The 17,866-nt window shown below is 51.4% G+C and overlaps 1 protein-coding gene across 1 annotated transcript in view; it reads right to left on the bottom strand.

Moving 5' to 3' along the window:
• Nucleotides 1–7,564, bottom strand: part of TRAPPC9 (trafficking protein particle complex subunit 9) — a 167,114-nt gene extending 159,550 nt beyond the window's left edge. The window contains exons 1-2 of the mRNA XM_081111710.1: nt 7,468–7,564; nt 1,757–2,350 (exon numbers count right to left, since the gene is read on the bottom strand). Coding sequence (XP_080967836.1) covers nt 1,757–2,340 — 584 coding nt within the window. The 5' untranslated portion in view covers nt 2,341–2,350; nt 7,468–7,564. The remainder of the gene's footprint in view (nt 1–1,756; nt 2,351–7,467) is intronic.
• Between the last annotated feature and the right edge of the window lie 10,302 nt (nt 7,565–17,866).

Below are 17,866 nucleotides of genomic sequence, written 5' to 3'. Positions count from 1 at the left end.
TTAGGGCCCATTCAAGAAACACACTGAGCGTCAATCTGCAGCAGGCCTTAGCCTGTGTGCACATGTCAGTGACTGCGCACCTGCGAGGCCATCGGCTGAAGTCTACAGTGGAGGGAGGAAAGACGCAGTGTCCAAGGCAGGAAGCCCAGGCCACATGGCTCCCCAGCTCCCCTAGCAAAGGGGCCACGTCTTGGCAAGCAGTGGGAGCCCTGGCTCGCATCGAGTCCTCTGCTGGACAGATGCCGCCATGGCAGCCGGGAAGACAGAGAAGAGGGAAGAGGGAGAGTGGGAGAGTGAGAGAGGGAGAGAGGGAGAGAGAGAGAGAGGGAGAGAGGGAGAGAGGGAGAGAGGGAGAGAGGGAGGGAGGGAGGGAGGGAGAGAGGGAGGGAGGGAGGGAGGGAGGGAGGGAGGGAGGGAGGGAGGGAGAGAGGGAGGGAGGGAGGGAGGGAGGGAGGGAGGGAGAGAGGGAGAGAGGGAGAGAGGGAGAGAGGGAGAGAGGGAGAGAGGGAGAGAGGGAGAGAGGGAGAGTGGGAGAGAGGGAGAGAGGGAGAGAGGGAGAGAGGGAGAGAGGGAGAGTGGGAGAGAGGGAGAGAGGGAGAGAGGGAGAGAGGGAGAGAGGGAGAGAGGGAGGGAGGGAGGGAGGGAGGGAGGGAGGGAGGGAGGGAGAGAGGGAGAGAGGGAGGGAGGGAGGGAGGGAGGGAGGGAGGGAGGGAGGGAGGGAGGGAGAGAGGGAGGGAGGGAGAGAGGGAGAGAGGGAGAGAGGGAGAGAGGGAGAGAGGGAGAGAGGGAGAGAGGGAGAGAGGGAGAGAGGGAGAGAGGGAGAGAAGGGAAGGGCCCAGAAGAGCTCATCTGCAATTCCAGTGCAGAGTGAAGCTGAAGACTTAACCGACTTAACCGCAGGGAAAGCGTGAGGACCGACCTTCTGCCCCAGCCACACTCCCTGTTCTGCGGACACTGGAAACACAGTCCCATCTGAGTAAGGAGCCCTCTGGGAAGTCCCTGGGGATGTCCCTGAGATCCTGGGTCTGACAATGTGGCTACCAAGTGGCAAAGTGGGGCTGACCCATGCACAATACCCGGTCTGGGCACCGGGAGACACGGGTCCACTTCCAGCTCAGATGGCACCTGGTTCTGCCACCTCTCCAGACTCGGCCTCTCCTCTATAACCACGGATGACCCTGAAGAAGTAAGCTTCATCTGGGCTCTAGGGCAGCGCTGTCCAACAGGCATACAATGTGCGCCACATGAGTAAACTTTTCTAGTTGCCACATTTAAAAAAGTAAAAAGCAAAAGTAAAGTATTGAAACTGATTTAATAACTTATTTTATTAACCTAATATATGTAAAGTATTATCAATCTGACATGTAGTCAATATCAAAACATTAGTGAGGTATTTCACATTATTTTTCTCTGTTCTAAGTCTCCAAAGCTGATGTGCATTTCTCTTACAGCACATCTCGGCTCAGACTAGCCTCCTCCCTGGTGCTCAAGAGCCACAGGGGCTCTGGCCGCTGTACTGGACAGCAGCTCCAGGGGGTCCCACTAGGGGACGCGGCTGAAAAGGGGGAGTCAGTGTGCACACTAACCCTAAGAGGATTTCCCTGAGGCAAAGGCTGTCCCGTTTTGAAAAGGCTAAACACGAACGGACTGCACCTTCCTACTCTTTTCTGCCATGAAGTTCCACCCGGGTCCCTTCTGGGCGTCAGGAAGCCCCCCCGGCTCGCAGCCGGGACCCCGGGCCTCCAGGTGAACTTACCTACTGTCCGTGTCCAGGCCGACAAAGTCCTTCTTCTCGAAGGGGACGCAGAGCAGGGGGACCTTGTCCCCGGACTTGTCGGTGGCCCTGTCCAGACGCTTGGACTCGAGCACAATGAAGAGCGACTCGATGAAGTCCTCGATCCTCTTCTCCACGCCCGGGCAATCCTCGTAGCTGGGGTAGAAGGCCACGTCGGTGCGTGGCTGCTCGGCGATCTCCCCCTGCAGCCCGAAGACGAAGAGCCTGGAGTCGTAAAGGGTGGAGCCGTAGATCTCCTTCTGCATGTGGAACTTCTCGAAGGTCTGCGGCCAGTCCTTGGCCGAGCAGCAGTCGGTGACGGTGACGAGGCCCACGACCTTGCGGTGGGTCTGGAAGTCGCCCCACTCGTTGTTCTCGGGCGGGTAGTGGTGCCGGTAGCGGATGTACAGCACGCGCTGGGAGTCCCGCACGCTGATCTGGCTGACAGAGCAGATCCTCTTGTAGATCCGGAAGAAGTTCTCTTCCGAGACAACCCCCACGGGCTGCACCACCACGAGGAGCGTCTGGTGGTCCTCGGCGCACTGCATGTAGTCCGGGACGCTCATGGCGAAGTCCCTGCCCGAAGACACGAAAGGAGACTTTGAGGCGCACGCGGTTGGTTGTGAAGGCTGCTTAGGGATGGGGACTGACGCTGACCACCTGGGAGGCAGGGTACGCCCCACGCGAAGCCATGGAATACAGCGTGTCCCCCAAGTTGTGCAGATGACTGCCACAGCTCCCACCACAGTCCCCCCACTCCTGGACTGGGCCCCGAGCTCCTGCAGAAAAGGGGCTGCCCCTCATTTTCTGCTCCCGCCCGGCCAGGCACTGGTGCCGTCAGTGCGCAGGCACGTTTGCTGAATGAAGGAAGGAACAAATGAGAATACAGTGAGAAGAAGCACAGTGGGATCCAAAGGTCTGGACTTGAACTCCAGGCTGCCTAAGCTCCTTAAGTTGCAAAATCATGGCGATAAGAAAACCTGCCTTATGAGAATCTATCTGGGCTCAGGAAGGTTGCTAGGTGACATACCCAGCACACTGCCTGACAGAAAAAGAGGGGTCCTACACATTTACCATCCCTCCGTTATAAACGGTGGTGCCCTGGGAGACCTTTCGTAACCTGTCTGAGCCAATACTGTCGGATATCAAAAGGAAACCAGAGTACATATTAGCAGTACTGCTGAAGAATTAAATTAGATTACCCATAGGAAAGTATCTGGCCCATAGAAGGTACTCCAAAGTGTTTGTTGAATGAATGAGCGAATGAATGACCAAATGAACTGAATACCGCCCCCTCCCAGAGACTATCACAATGGAAATGGAAATGCCAGGAAATCTGAAGACCACGATTAACTCCTGACTCTACACTAACCATGCAGGTGACCAGGGGCAGGCCTGTCTGCGTCTCTAAACCCCAGTTAAATGATGAATAAAAATGAGGATAATCACACAAGCCTCAGAGGGCTAGTGAGTGGACACTCTGGTTTTGATATTGGACCAGAGTGTGGCCAGCTGGCACCACCAGAGGGAACTGGGCACAGGGTCTGTAGGCTCTCTCACTGTTATTTCTTACAGATGCATAGAAATCCATACCATATCTCCAAATTAAAATTCTAATTTTTTAAAAAGATACTGAGCCGAAACCGGTTTGGCTCAGTGGATAGAGCATCAGCTTGCGGACTGAAAGGTCCCAGGTTCGATTCCGGTCAAGGGCATGTACCTGGGTTGCGGGCACATCCCCAGTAGGGGGTGTGCAGGAGGCAGCTGATCGATGTTTCTCTCTCATTGATGTTTCTAACTATCTCTCTCCCTTCCTCTCTGTAAAAAATCAATAAAATATATTAAAAAAAAAAAAAAAAAGATACTGAGATGGCCCTGGCTGGTTTGGCTCAGTGGATGGAGCGCTGGCCTGCGGACTGAAGGGTCCTGGGTTCGATTCCGGCCAAGGGCACATGCCTGGGTTGTAGGCTTGATCCCCAGTAGGGGATGTGCAGGAGGCAGCCGATCAATGATTCTCTCTCATCATTGATGTTTCTATCTCTCTCTCCCTCTCCCTTCCTCTCTGAAATCAATAAAAATAAAAAAAAAATAAAAAAAGATACTGAGATGAAATGGTGTCCCTCAGCCTGGCCTGCTCCCTCTCGCAATTTGGGACCCCCAAGGGATGTAGCAGTTCCGAGGTGGCAGGTGGCCAGGGAGGAGCCCCAGCCAGGGCCCGGTGCAGCTCCACTGCCCCTCATCCTGGCCTTGCTGCGCCTGCTGCCGGTTTTGCTCAGTGGATAGAGCACAGGCCTGCGGACTAAAGGGTCCTGGGTTCAATTCATGTGAAGGGCACATACTTCAGCTGCAGGCTCCCGGCCCTGGTCGGGGGCATCGCGCAAGGCAACCAATCCATGTGTCTCTCTCACATCGGTGTCTCTCCCTCTCCCTTCCACTCTCTCTAAAAAGCAATGGAAAAAATATGAGGTGAGGATTAAAAAGAAATAATAAAACTAAAAATATATTTCTCACCCAGCCAGTGGGGCTCAGTGGTTGAACATTGACCTATGAGCCAGGAGGTCATAGTTCAATTCCCAGTCAAGGCACATGTCCAGTAGGGGGCGTGCAGGAGGCAGCCGATCAATGATTCTCTATCATCATTGATGTTTCTATCTCTCTCTCCCTTTCCCTTCATCTCTCTGAAATCAATAAAAACATATATATATCTATATATATATAGAGAGAGAGAGATATAGATATATATATATATTCTTCACCTTTGTAGTTCCTCAAAAAGTTAAATAATTAGCATATAACAATTCTACTCCTAGGTACATACCAAAGAGATTTGAAAAACCTATATCCACACAAAAACTAGCTCACAAATGTTTGTAGCAGGATTATTCATAAAAGCCAAAAAGTGGAAACTGCAAGAACATCCATCAGCTGATAAAGGAAACAGTCTGGCCCTGACTGGTGTGGCTCAGTGGATAGAGCGTCGGCCTGAGGACTGAAAGGTCCCAGGTTCGATTCCGGTCAAGGGCACGTACCTTGGTTGTGGGCACATACCCGGTAGGAGGTGTGTAGGAGGCAACTGATCGATGTTTCTAACTCTCTATCCCTCTCCCTTCCTCTCTGTAAAAAAATCAATAAAATATATTTTTTTAAAAAAAGAAAAGTCTGCCCACACAATATCACTCAGCGATAAAAAGAAACAAAGTACAGATACACCTGCAACATCATGACCCTTGAAAATATTGTGAAAGAAGCCAATCACGAGAGGCCGCATATCCTGATTCCATTTATATGAAACCAGAGGCCCTGTGCACGAAATCTGCATACTATGCTTTTATTATATAGGATGCCCCAAAAATGCAAATCCATAGACAGGAGGTAACCCCGCGGCTGCTGGGCAGCGGAGGGAAGGCGTGACGGCCCACGGTAGGGGACTTCCTCCTGAGTGATGAGATGTTCTGGGATAACCATGTTGCCCGACAGTGACGACACTGAAACGTGTTCCCTTTACATGGGTGGATTTTACGGCATGTGAACACTCTCTCAGGACAGCTGTTATCTGAAAACTATCTTTTTTTTTTAAAGAGTAGAGTCTCTCTTTTTTTTTTATGTTTTATTGATTTTTTACAGAGAGGAAGGGAGAGGGATAAAGAGTTAGAAACATCGACCAGCTGCCTCCTGCACACCCCTAATGGGGATGTGCCCACAACCAAGGTACATGCCCTTGACCGGAATCGAACCTGGGACCCTTGAGTCTGCAGGCCGACGCTCTATCCACTGAGCCACACCGGTTAGGGCTGAAAACTATCTTTCTTGACACCACTCTTCCCTCTATACCAGTGGTTCTCAACCTTCTGGCCCTTTAAATACAGTTCCTCATGTTGTGACCCAACCATAACATTATTTTCGATGCTACTTCATAACTGTCATGTTGCTACTGTGATGAATCGTCATGTAAATATCTGACATGCAGGATGGCCTTAGGCGACCCCTGTGAAAGGGTCGTTCGACCGCCAAAGGGGTCGCGACCCACAGGTTGAGAACCGCTGCCCTAGACGCTGAGTCTGCCACACAATTTGAGGAACACAAACAAGATGAACCAGACCTGCCAGGGGCTCCCAGAGGTCGCAGTGTCAGGGCGCCAGCACCTGCCCTGAGGGCATGCAGACCTCGCCTGGGGCTTCCTGGCACCTGCCCGCAGGGCACACAGACCTCGCCTGGCACCTGCCCGCGGGCACTGCAGGGCCTGACTGTAGCTGGACCTGCAGGCTGTCAGGGGCCTGGCCTCCGCTCATGGACCCAAGCGGCCGGCTCCGGCTCCGCAGTGTGAGCCGGGCCATGACCTGTGGCGCAGCCCCCGGGCGCCCAGCAGAAAGGCCCGGGTCGGCATCGCGCAGGAGGGAGCCTGCGACGCCCCTCCCAGTGGGGACACCGGGGGTCCCCACATTTCCACACACAACCGGGGTCCCCACACTTCCACACACACTGGGTCCCCACACTTCCACACACAACCGGGTCCCCACACTTCCACACACAACCGGGTCCCCACACTTCCACACACACCCGGGGTCTCCACACTTCCACACACACTGGGTCCCCACACTTCCACACACAACCGGGGTCCCCACACTTCCACACACACCCGGGGTCTCCACACTTCCACACACACCCGGGGTCTCCACACTTCCACACACAACCGGGGTCTCCACACTTCCACACACACCCGGGGTCTCCACACTTCCACACGCACCGGGTCCCCACACTTCCACACACAACCGGGGTCTCCACACTTCCACACACACTGGGTCCCCACACTTCCACACACACCCGGGGTCTCCACACTTCCACACACACTGGGTCCCCACACTTCCACACACACTGGGTCCCCACACTTCCACACACAACCGGGGTCCCCACACTTCCACACACACTGGGTCCCCACACTTCCACACACAACCGGGTCCCCACACTTCCACACACACCGGGTCCCCACACTTCCACACACACCCGGGGTCTCCACACTTCCACACACACTGGGTCCCCACACTTCCACACACACCGGGTCCCCACACTTCCACACACAACCGGGGTCCCCACACTTCCACACACAACCGGGGTCCCCACACTTCCACACACACTGGGTCCCCACACTTCCACACACACCGGGTCCCCACACTTCCACACACACCCGGGGTCTCCACACTTCCACACACACTGGGTCCCCACACTTCCACACACACCGGGTCCCCACACTTCCACACACAACCGGGGTCCCCACACTTCCACACACACCGGGTCCCCACACTTCCACACACAACCGGGGTCCCCACACTTCCACACACACCCGGGGTCCCCACACTTCCACACACACCGGGGTTCCCCAGACCCCAACACACACACCGGGGTTCCCCAGACCCCAACACACACACCGGGGGTCCCCGGCCCCCGCCCGGCCCGAGTCGTGGGCTGGAGGGAAGCGGGAGGGGAAGGGGCGGCACTACGGAGCGGGGCGGGTCCTGGGCAGGTGGAGACAAGCCCCGGGACGGGGGACCGCCGCCACAGGTGCATCAGGACCCCGGGGCGGGCGGCCGGCAGGCGGCTGAGGCGACCCCCGCGGGACGCTGCCTGGCACCGCCGCCGCCACACGGGGACAGCCCCCCGCCGCCTCCTGGACCCCGCCCCACCCACCCTGCACTTACACAGCGGGGCGCCCTGGGCCGAGCCCGAGAGCCCGGGCCAAGCAGCGGGCGGCGGCCGAGCAGCCAGGGCGCGCTCTGAGCAGCAGCTTCCGACTTGGGGGGCGGGGCCGGCCGGCACGCTCCTGCGCATGCGCGCCTTCCGGGCCGTGATCCGCCCCGGGTTTTAGAAGAGACGTCTGGAGGGTGCGGGGCGGGGCAAGGGGCGGGGCAAGGGCGGGGAGGGGGGAGGGAGGGAGAGGGAGGATGCAGACCCCGGGGAAGAGCGGGAAGGACCGTGGAGAGGAGGGAGGAAGCCGCCGGTGTAGCGACCACAAGGGCCTCCAGGCTTGGAGTGTCTGAGCCGACGGGACGCAAGTCTGGTTAAAAGGAAAAGCTCTTGTTTGTACTTGGACGTAAAGGAGGCCGCGGGTGCAGAAGTACTACTTTATTTAGGCATGTGTTGACGTCTTTTTCTGTAATTGGCTCCGGATTTGGATAATTACCTATTATTTTATTTATGGGTTCGTTTATTTACTTATTTGCAGTTGGCTTAAACGTATCCCACGGTGGTTCAGGCCAAGCTCACCTGTGAAATACTGTGCTACATTTTAGTATTCGGCAAGAATGGCATTGCGTAAGAGCAGCCCAGACCTTGAGACCTTGTCCTATGTCTCAGATGGAGGGACCCAGAGGGCCGGGGAGGGGCGGAGAAGCGGAGGAGGCGAGAACCGCTTCCGCTCCGGGGGGCGCACGGAAGGAGGGGCCTGTCCTGCATCCCCCGCCCGCACTTCCTACTCCCTAAGGCACTCCACCTCCGCGTTGTCGCCAGCGCACATGGTTCCCCTTTTACAGGCTGGGGAGCTGAGGCATGCACAGCCTTGGCACGGGCTCAGGGGTGGCCCGGTGCAGGCTGCCAGGGTGCCTGTGCTGGCCCCGTCCCTCGTGGGTAAAACTGCTCTGGCTCTGGGGGCCCTAACTGTCCATCCACATCAAGGCTTCTCACCGGGAGCGTGGGAAAGCTGTCCGTGGTTATGGGGCCAAGGAGCCCAGCTTGCAAGCCAGAGGCAGAAGCCACTTAGGGACTTAAACCCATCAAGGTTAAAAACAAAGACATCTTCAAAGGAGGCCCTGGCCAGGGAGCTAAGTTCCTTGGGGTTTCGATCCCCCTTCAGGGAACATACAAGAATCAACCAATGAATGCATGGATGGGTGGAAGAACAACAATCTGTCTCCCTTCCCCTCTCTAAAATCAATCAATAAATGAATTTTTTATTAAAAGGAATTTGCATATATATGTTGGAACATGCATTGCATGTTGGAAAGGACACACAGGCAACTCCAGGTCCAGAGCACTGGAAAGAAGCTCGCTCCCTGTGGGGGGTTTTTTGTGTTCTGTTTGATTTTTTTGTTTTGTTTTGTTTACCATAGGCATGAGTTTCTTTTTTAATTAAAATATACGGTGTAATGGAGCCCAGCTGGAGTGGCTCAGTGGTCCTATGAAGGCGATTCCGGTCAGGGCACATGCCACTGTTACAGACTTGATCCCCACTGTGGGGGCAAGCAGGAGGCAGCCAATGGATGATGCTCTCTCATCGCCAATGTTTCTCTCTCTCTCTCTCTCTCTCTCTCTCTCTCTCTCTCTCTCTCCCTTCCTCGCTGAAATCAATAAAAATATTTTTTTAAAAAATAAAAAGCTGGCCTCGGATAGCCGGTCCCCCGCTCGTCCCCGCCGCGCGTGGGGCCCAGGGTCTGGTGCGGAGAGCCCTTCGTCCTGGGAAACGGGGTGCGGCCGGAAAGGGGGCCGCCCCCACACCCTTCACGCAACGCACGTTCCTGGGGAACCTGGCGCTAAACCATTCGTAGACGACCTGCTTCTGGGTGGGGGTTTCGTACGTAGCAGAGCAGCTCCCTCGCTGCGATCTATTGAAAGTCAGCCCTCGACACATTTAATAAATAAATAAATAGCATATAATGGAGGACAGGCTTGGTTCTCTCAGCAAATACAGCAGCCATGGGAAAAGTGCCTGAGCCCTCACTTTGCTTTAAGCCAACAAGCATTTATTGACTCTCTACTATGTGCCCAGTACTGTTTTATGACTTATTTTATTGTTCATCTATAATAATAAAAGCATAATATGCTAATTAGACCAGAAGTCCTTCCAGACGACCCTTACGGATGAAGCAGGGGCTGTGAGGGAAGCCCGGGTCCCAGGTGCCAGAGGGAAGCCGGTGCCAGCAGCCAGGGAAGGCCTACTCGTGCACGAATTTGGTACATCAGGCCTCTAGTATTTTTTATAAAATAATCATGTGCTCTCCCTCATCCCTGCCCAGAGCCGGTGGAAAACCAATTGAGTTTTTATAGAATTGTTTTCCGAGGAGTAGGAATGAGTTATCAACAGAACACATCTTCAGGGCAAACCAAGTGGAGTGGATGTCCAATGTGCCTGCCAGCCAGCCAGCAAGGGTTTCCAACAGAGGCTCCCAGGAGCTGAGGGAGAAGTGTGCTGCGCTCAGCACAGCCAGAGGTGAACCTGAGGGGGTGGGGAAGGATTAAAGAAGACAGACAAAAGAATGAAGCTAGCTAGGGCCAGGTGGGACGCTGCTCTTGGATGGAGAGACAGCACCACCGCCTGCAAGGCGAGTCTTTATTTTATAGCAGGTTCCACGAAGCAAAGTCAGGGTGTGGTCAAGATGTTTACAATGTTCTTAGGGGTTTCGGATCTACTCAATTACATGCACCTGAACTCCATCAAGCTTTGTTTTGGCAGCACTTGCTGCACCTCCCGCATCCCCTATCACTCAGCCACCTGGGACCACAGGTTCGGACCATAAGGTCAAGCTTACAACTACTATATAGCCTTTGGCTATCATTGTGCTGGGAGGGCTTTGCCCTCCAAGCTGGAACTTGCATGCGGCTTTGCCACGAGAGGACCGTGCCCTCTCATTAGTCTGAGGCTTGAACCTGTCCAAACGCTGTAGCCGCTCCCCACAGAGAAGGCCTCTAGGACACCACACAAAGCTGCCCGAGGCGGCTGCTCCGCGGTGGTAAGCGTGCAGGTTGACGGTCATAGAGCATAGGAAACAGGCATGGAAGGGAGCCAGTCTTTGTTTAAAAAAAGAGGTCTGGAAAGGACACCACGGGGCTGGAGTCACACAAGTGGCTGCTATTTTGGGATCCCAGTCCGGGCTGTCTGACCCACAGCCCGGGCTCTTTCCATGGCCCTTTTTGTTCTTCTGTCTATAAATGGGTAAGACAAGCAATTTGGAAACAACATTGAAAGCCGGCAACGGACACATTGCTATTTGTACAGCACGTCTCTGTTTACAATGTACACTTACACTAATTTATTTTGTTGTTCCAGCTCAATCTGTGGGGGAGGGAGGGAGGAAACGAATCTGCATTTACCAGTGAGAAAACGAAGCTCAGAAAATGTAAGGGCTCGCCACACGGCCCCCAAGCCAGCAAATGAGGGTGTCCAGCCCCGTCCCAGGGCTGTCTGGCTCCTGGGGTTGTGTTCCTATTGTAGCTTTTCCTGAATGTAGAGAATTCAAAGAATACACCAAACCTGCTCTCAAGGAGTTTGAAGACACACACGTAAGTAGGGAAGGAGCCTCTGAAATCATCAGGTCTAACTCCTCACACCAACACCGGGAGCCCCTCTGCACATGTCCTCCCAGAGGGGGACAGCAGCATGACACGGGCCCTGTGAAATGAGACCGAGTCTGCTTCCCTCAAACAACCAGTCGTGAGTCTCAGAGTTGAGGGCCAGCGCCCAGAGCTGAACACCATCCCTGAGCCAAGTCGGCAGCACAGGTTGGAGCACCCGCTCCTCCTCTCACTGTGGGAGTCATCCCTTCACACGGCTGTTATTGGTGTTAAATAACATCAAGTATGGGAAAGGCCTTGGAGACAGCGACAGATCGAAGTTCCGTCCCAATTCCGTCCCAAGCTACTCGTACGGCTTTGGGCTAGCCGCTAGGATGATCATATATCTTGACTTGCCTGGGACAGTCCCAGTGTATGGCTGTTGTCCTGGCTAAAGAGGTCTGGTTGGGTGATATGGTCACCTGACACTGGGCAAACCCATCAGCTGGCGGGACCTCTCAGGAGTATTACAAAGGCTCCCTTGCTCCTTTCCACGTCGTAGGGCTGGCTCTCCTGACCACTTGGTGCCAAGTCTCTCCTGGGCTCCTAGCTCCCAAGCCAAGAGCAAAGAGTCCTTCATTAACTCCATTTATTTAGCACCACTAAGAACCAGGCGCGTGAGCAGTTCTTTCACATTCACTCCTCAAAATGATACAATCAGGGTGGCTACCCTTTACCTGGCAGGTCGTGTGCAATGTGCTTGGCACGAATTTCTCATCCCACCCTCACAATGGCACTCTAAGGTAGGTTGTTCTAAGGTAAGGGGACTTACACTTTTTTCCCTTCCCACGTGTGGAATAATTGAGAAATAAGACACAGGAACCAGACAATGGATATTTACAAGTCAATGTTATTACCAATACTTGATTGGAGAGGGTGCCTAGATCTGGAGCCAAAAGTTTGGTTTTGGTTTACTCAATCCTTCATCGTAGAATAACTCAGACTCAGTCGCAGCCAGAGCTGGACAACCAGAGGCCTCCCCTCAATGGTCCAAAGTCCCACACGCTCATGAGGGACAAGGGTAGGAGTCAACCCCAAGATAAGCGCCAAAGCTCAGTTTAAACCTCGCGAATGACTCTATTCTTCCTTCAGACACGAGTGCAAAGTGATGCAAGTGGCTCAGGAATTGAGCGCCTCGCCAGGATTCCGCCTCGGGCCTTCTAGTGCTCAGCTGCTGCTTTCGCAGATGGGGGGCCTTCGGGGAAGGTCCTCCCTGTACAGGAACCCCATCACACCAGACTTGAGTGGGAAAGAGGCGATGAGGTTGCACGGGAAGAAAGGAGGAGAGACCGCAGTCAGCCAACAGGTGGACTCCTGGAGTCCGACTCATCTCTGAATCCCAGCGCCTGGCACAAACTCGGACACAGCGGGATCTCCGCGAAAGGAGCGTGAATCAACCCATACGGTGAATGAACGAATGAATGAAACTTCTGAGCCCGCCTCGGGGGTCTCATTGCGGCTCCACAAGCTAGGCTCCTAACCGGCCAATCAACGCCCTCGCTCGCCCGCCCCGCCCCTCCCCGACGCCCCGCCCCTCTGCCTTCCCTCCAGCTGCGCGGAAATCCCGGACATTGCCTTCCGGAGGCGGCCTCGGTGAGAGTGCGCATGCTCCAGGGCCGGCGTCGGCGAGGCGTCCTTTCCCCGCGGCGCCAGGGGCGGGTTTGAAAGTGGTTGCTTGGTAGACAGCTGCGCTCCACTGCCTCCCCCGCCAACTCCCCCCGCAGAACTGAGACTTATTTTGGTAACGTCATCCCCACGACGACGCCCCACAAGCCGAGGGGAGACGGTTCCCATCGGAACCCTTCCACAAACAGGCTGAGACCAGCCGCGAGGGACCGGAAGTGACGCATAAGAGGGAGCGGAAGTACAGGGCCCCGCGCCTGTTGCCCTGGAAACCGAGCCTCCGGCCTGCGTCCCAAGTGCGTCAGCAGCCCCGAGGTCGCTGGCGCGGGGCGGAGTCGCTGCTAGACCCGCCCCCGGGTGGGCGTGGACCAGCGCCTACGGGTGTGCATCCCGTTATCCAGCCCAGAAATGTGTGTCAGACTCTGGCCTCGTGCCAGGCATTGTGGTCAAGGACACGGGGGTTGGAGGTGGGGATTGGACCTGCGCAGGTCGCCCCATCCAGACCGCTGGTCCCCCGACCCCCTCTATGGACGTACTACCCCCTGCTCATCGGGTCGATTTTCTCTCCCCAGCTTCCCTATCTCAAAGCAAACCCGCGGCTCTTTTCTCATTTTTCCCTAAGCCGCGCTCCTCCGCGCTTCCTCGTCTTTTCTACATTGTTCCTTCAGCCCGGAAGGTCCAACGAGCACATTCCTGCTCCTTGACGTGGTGCTGAAATGGCTCGTGGTTCCGTCCCATCTTCCCAGGCAGCTGTTGTTCTGGGACAGAAGTGTGGGTGATGGACGATCTGTCTTCTTTTCACTAAATATTTCCTAGTGTTTTTTTTTAAGGCATACATACATTGCTATCATTAGGAAAAATAAGTCATTTTTAAAAAATATATATATTATTGATTTTTTACAGAGAGGAAGGGAGAGGGATAGAGAATTAGAAACATCGATGAGAGAGAAACATCGATCAGCTGCCTCCTGCACGCTCCCCACTGGGGATGTGCCCGCAACCAAGGTACATGCCCTTGACCGGAATCAAACCTGGGACCCTTGAGTCCACAGGCTGACGCTCTATCCCCTGAGCCAAACCGGTCAGGGCAAGTCATTTTTTTAAAGAGACCAGTTCTTTATCCTCAAAGAGCTTGTTACTTTTGGAAACAATTTTTTGGTTTAACTTTTTTATGTATATAATTTCAAACAGAAAACTGACACGAATTGTAAAAAGAATTCCCATATGCCCTTTATCCATATTCACCAATTATTTACATTTTTGTTTCATTTGTTTTACCATTCGATAGATACCCCAATTATGTATTTTATAGCAGCTGTTTTCTCCCTGCCCAGGATCACACACTGCAATTAGTTGTCATCTTTTCTTTAGTATCTTTTTTTTTTTTTGAACAATTTCTCGGTCTTTGGTCTTGCATGACTTTAACATGTTGGAAGAATACAGGTCAGCTATTTCGTAGAACTTCCCTCAACTGGAGTTTGCCTAGCACTTTCTCACGATTAGTTCAGGTTATGTAATTTTTTGCAAAACACCACAGCTGTGCAGTGAGTCCTCAGTGCATTATCTGAGGAGGCACCAGCTGTTGGTTTGTGCCGTTGTTTGTCATGTTAACTTTGATCACTTTACTAATGTCGAGTCTGGAGCTTCTCCGCTGTAAAGTTGCTGTTTTTCCCATTGTGATTAATAAGTAACTGCGGGTTTTTTAAGCTCCTTTGAGATTACATAAATAGCCTCGTCTCCCTCACACTTTCACCAATGAATTTAACATCCACTGATATCTCAAGAATGATTACCGAACAGCATAGTAATGACTGTCATTTACTACTTATATTTCAAACAAAACACCATGCACTTTGACATTGTGGGGGAAATAAAATGTGTTTGTCCAGCAGAAAATAGGTGGTCAGTAAGTATTATTTACTATGTTAGGTTTCCTTCCTTTGTAGATTAATAAAGAGGTTTCCTGTTTCATAGAGTATCGCCTGAAGCACTAGATTAATTTTCCATCCAGATTATTCTTCTCCTGTTAGCATCTACCTCAGTGCCTGTCATTTATTTGAATTCACAAAGGAAAAATACACACACCCCATAACTCTGAGCAACTAATATTTAAGAGCTCTCACATATGCATGGTAGTCACTTGTAGAACCATAAATTGTGTAAAGATAAGTTATAATATGTCCAATTTAAGAAAATCGGATTTTACATTTCAAAATAAAGTTTAAATAAAATAATTCAAAAAAAGAAAAGAGTAATCCTGAGGATATATGAGTAGCTGCAATGCCAAGTATGGCCACCAGATGTCAGAACAAGCTGTAGCTACTCTAGAAAAACCAGAGTCCGGCCTAAATTAGGATCTAATTGTCTCAAATTGTGTCCAAAACCTTGGATTTTGTCACGTTGTCAGAGGAGTCTGGATCAGTCAGTTCTGGAAAAATCCAAAGTAGGCTGAAGCTAGGAAGGAATTCACAATAAAGATTTAAAAGAATTGGCAGTGGTTTAATTCTTGAACTGGGTGGTTTGAGAACTCAGATAATTATAACATTACTTTATACATTTTATGTAACATATAAAATAATATGTAACCCAATTGGAAATATGTTGTATATAACATATCAAGTTGTTATAATTCAAATTGTATTTATACATTTGGTGTATCTTTTTTTAAAATATGTTTTCATTGATTTCAGAGGAAGGAAGAAAGGAAGGAAGGAAGGGAGGGAGGGAAGGAGGGAGGGAGGGAGGGAGGGAGGGAGGGAGGGAGGAAGGAAGGAAGGAAGGAAGGAAGGGGAAGAGAGGGATAAAAACATCAATGATGAGACAGAATCATTGATTGGCTGCCTCCTGCACACACCCTACTGGGAATCGAGCCCAAAACCCGAAACCCAGGCCTGTGCCCTGACAGGGAATCAAACTGTGACCTGATTCATAGGTCGATGCTCAACAACTGAGCCACAGCAGCCAGGCTCACTTTGCTTTTAAAAAAATACATGTAACCCTGACTGGTTTGGCTCAGTGAATAGAGTGTCGGCGTGCAAACTGGGGGGTCCCAGGTTCGGTTCCGGTCAGGGGAATGTACCTTGGTTACGGTCATGTACCCAGTGGGGAGTATGCAGGAGGCAGCTGATAGATGTTTCTAACTCTCTATCCCTCTCCTTTCCTCTCTGTAAAGCATCAATAAAATATATTTTTTTAAAAATACATGTAAAGCCGAAACCGGTTTGGCTCAGTGGATAGAGCTTCGGCCTGCGGACTGAGAGGTCCCAGGTTCGATTCCGGTCAAGGGCATGTACCTGGGTTGCGGGCACATCCCCAGTGGGAGATGTGCAGGAGGCAGCTGATCGATGTTTCTCTCTCATCGATGTTTCTAACTCTCTATCTCTCTCCCTTCCTCTCTGTAAAAAATCAATAAAATATATTTTTTTAAAAAAATAAAAATACATGTAAACATGTTACTTTATAACATTTTCATGACCATTATTCAGGCTCATAAACAATTACTTCCACTAATATTTTCCAAAATATTATTGGAGACTGTAATTTTTTAACTTGCCAAAAGTAACTGGAATGAACGATATTTTAATTTTCCCAGCTTCCTCTGAGCACACTGGGTACAATGGGAAGCCTCTGCACAAAAGACCAGCAGGACATTTCGTGGCCATCTACCAGCTTTTGGTAGCACTGTCCAGAAATGTTGAACTTTGGTGTCCTACCCTGAAACTAAAGGCATGAATGAGTCTAAAGACGGGGTAATACATCATTTTCCAAATTAGCTCATTTCAGTTCTTTCTTTCTGTAAAATTGAAGGAAGACCTGCTGAGCTGTTCGTTGGTGACTCACTCAGTTTGGACCTGTACCACCATCTGATCATCTGATGGGAGTTCTGAGACTTTACAGAACCTGCTGTAGCCCAGTTTCTTTTATTCCCATCTCATTTACGTGAACCAAGTTCTCAGCCTTTACACACGAAACCTGAAACTGGAGCCGAAACCGGTTTGGCTCAGTGGATAGAGGGTCAGCCTGCGGACTGAAAGGTCCCAGGTTCGATTCTGGTCAAGGGCATTGTACCTGGGTTGCGGGCACATCCCCAGTAGGAGATGTGCAGGAGGCAGCTGATCGATGTTTCTCTTTCATCGATGTTTCTAACTATCTCTCTCCCTTCCTCTCTGTAAAAAATCAATAAAATATATTTAAAAAAAACAAAACAAAAAAAAACCCCTGAAACTGGAGCTCCGGCCAGTGTGGCTCAATTGGTTGGGTGTTGTCCCTTGTACCAAGAGGTCACCGGTTCAATTCTTAATCCCAGGTTGCGGGGCTCGCTCCCCAATAGGGACAGTGCAGAAGGCAGCTGATTGATGTTTCTCTCTCTCATCAATGTTTCACTTTCTCTCTCCCTCTCCCTTCCTCTCTCTAAAAAATCAATAAAAACATATTTTAAAAAAGCAAAAAACCTAAAACTAAAGAAATAGTATTGGTGCCCAATCTCTCTCTCTCAAGCAAAAAATAATTTTCAGATCCATAAATCAGTTTGGCTCAGTGGATAGAGCATCAGCCTGCGGACTGAAGGGTCACACGTTCGATTCCGGTCAAGGGCATGTACCTTGGTTGCAGGCACATCCCCAGTAGCGGGTGTGCAGGAGGCAGCTGATCAATGTTTCTCTCATCAATGTTTCTAACTCTCCATCCCTCTCCCTTCCGCTCTGTAAAAAAATCAATAAAATGTGTTTTTTTTAAAATAATGTTTAAATATTTCATGAGATTTCTTTTTTTTGAGATTTATTCCTAATAACACTTACCTTTATGTTAATGTAATGCTTACCAAAATTTAATATATGCATCATATTTTGGCCAATTGTGTACCACCAGTATGTTAATTGATAAATCAATGAAGAAGAAAAAAAATTCTGATTTTTAGAGCCTATGGACTCAGGAATTTTCCTTCTTAATAAATTGATTAATATAGGTATTAAGGGTCCGGCTGGTGTGGCTCAGCGATTGAGCATCAACCTATGAACCAGGAGGTCATGGTTAGATTCCAGGTTAGGTTGTAGCCTTGACGCCTCAGTGAGGGGCATGCAGGAGGCAGCTGATCGATGATTCTCACCGTTGATGTTTCTCTCTCTCTCTCACCCTTCCTCTCTGAGATCAATA

Source organism: Myotis nattereri, assembly GCF_964212035.1.
Source record: "Myotis nattereri genome assembly, chromosome: 17".
In the NCBI taxonomy this organism is placed as follows: Eukaryota; Metazoa; Chordata; class Mammalia; order Chiroptera; family Vespertilionidae; genus Myotis; species Myotis nattereri.
Note: the sequence above shows the minus strand (reverse complement) of the source record. Positions and strands in the feature narration are given on the sequence as shown.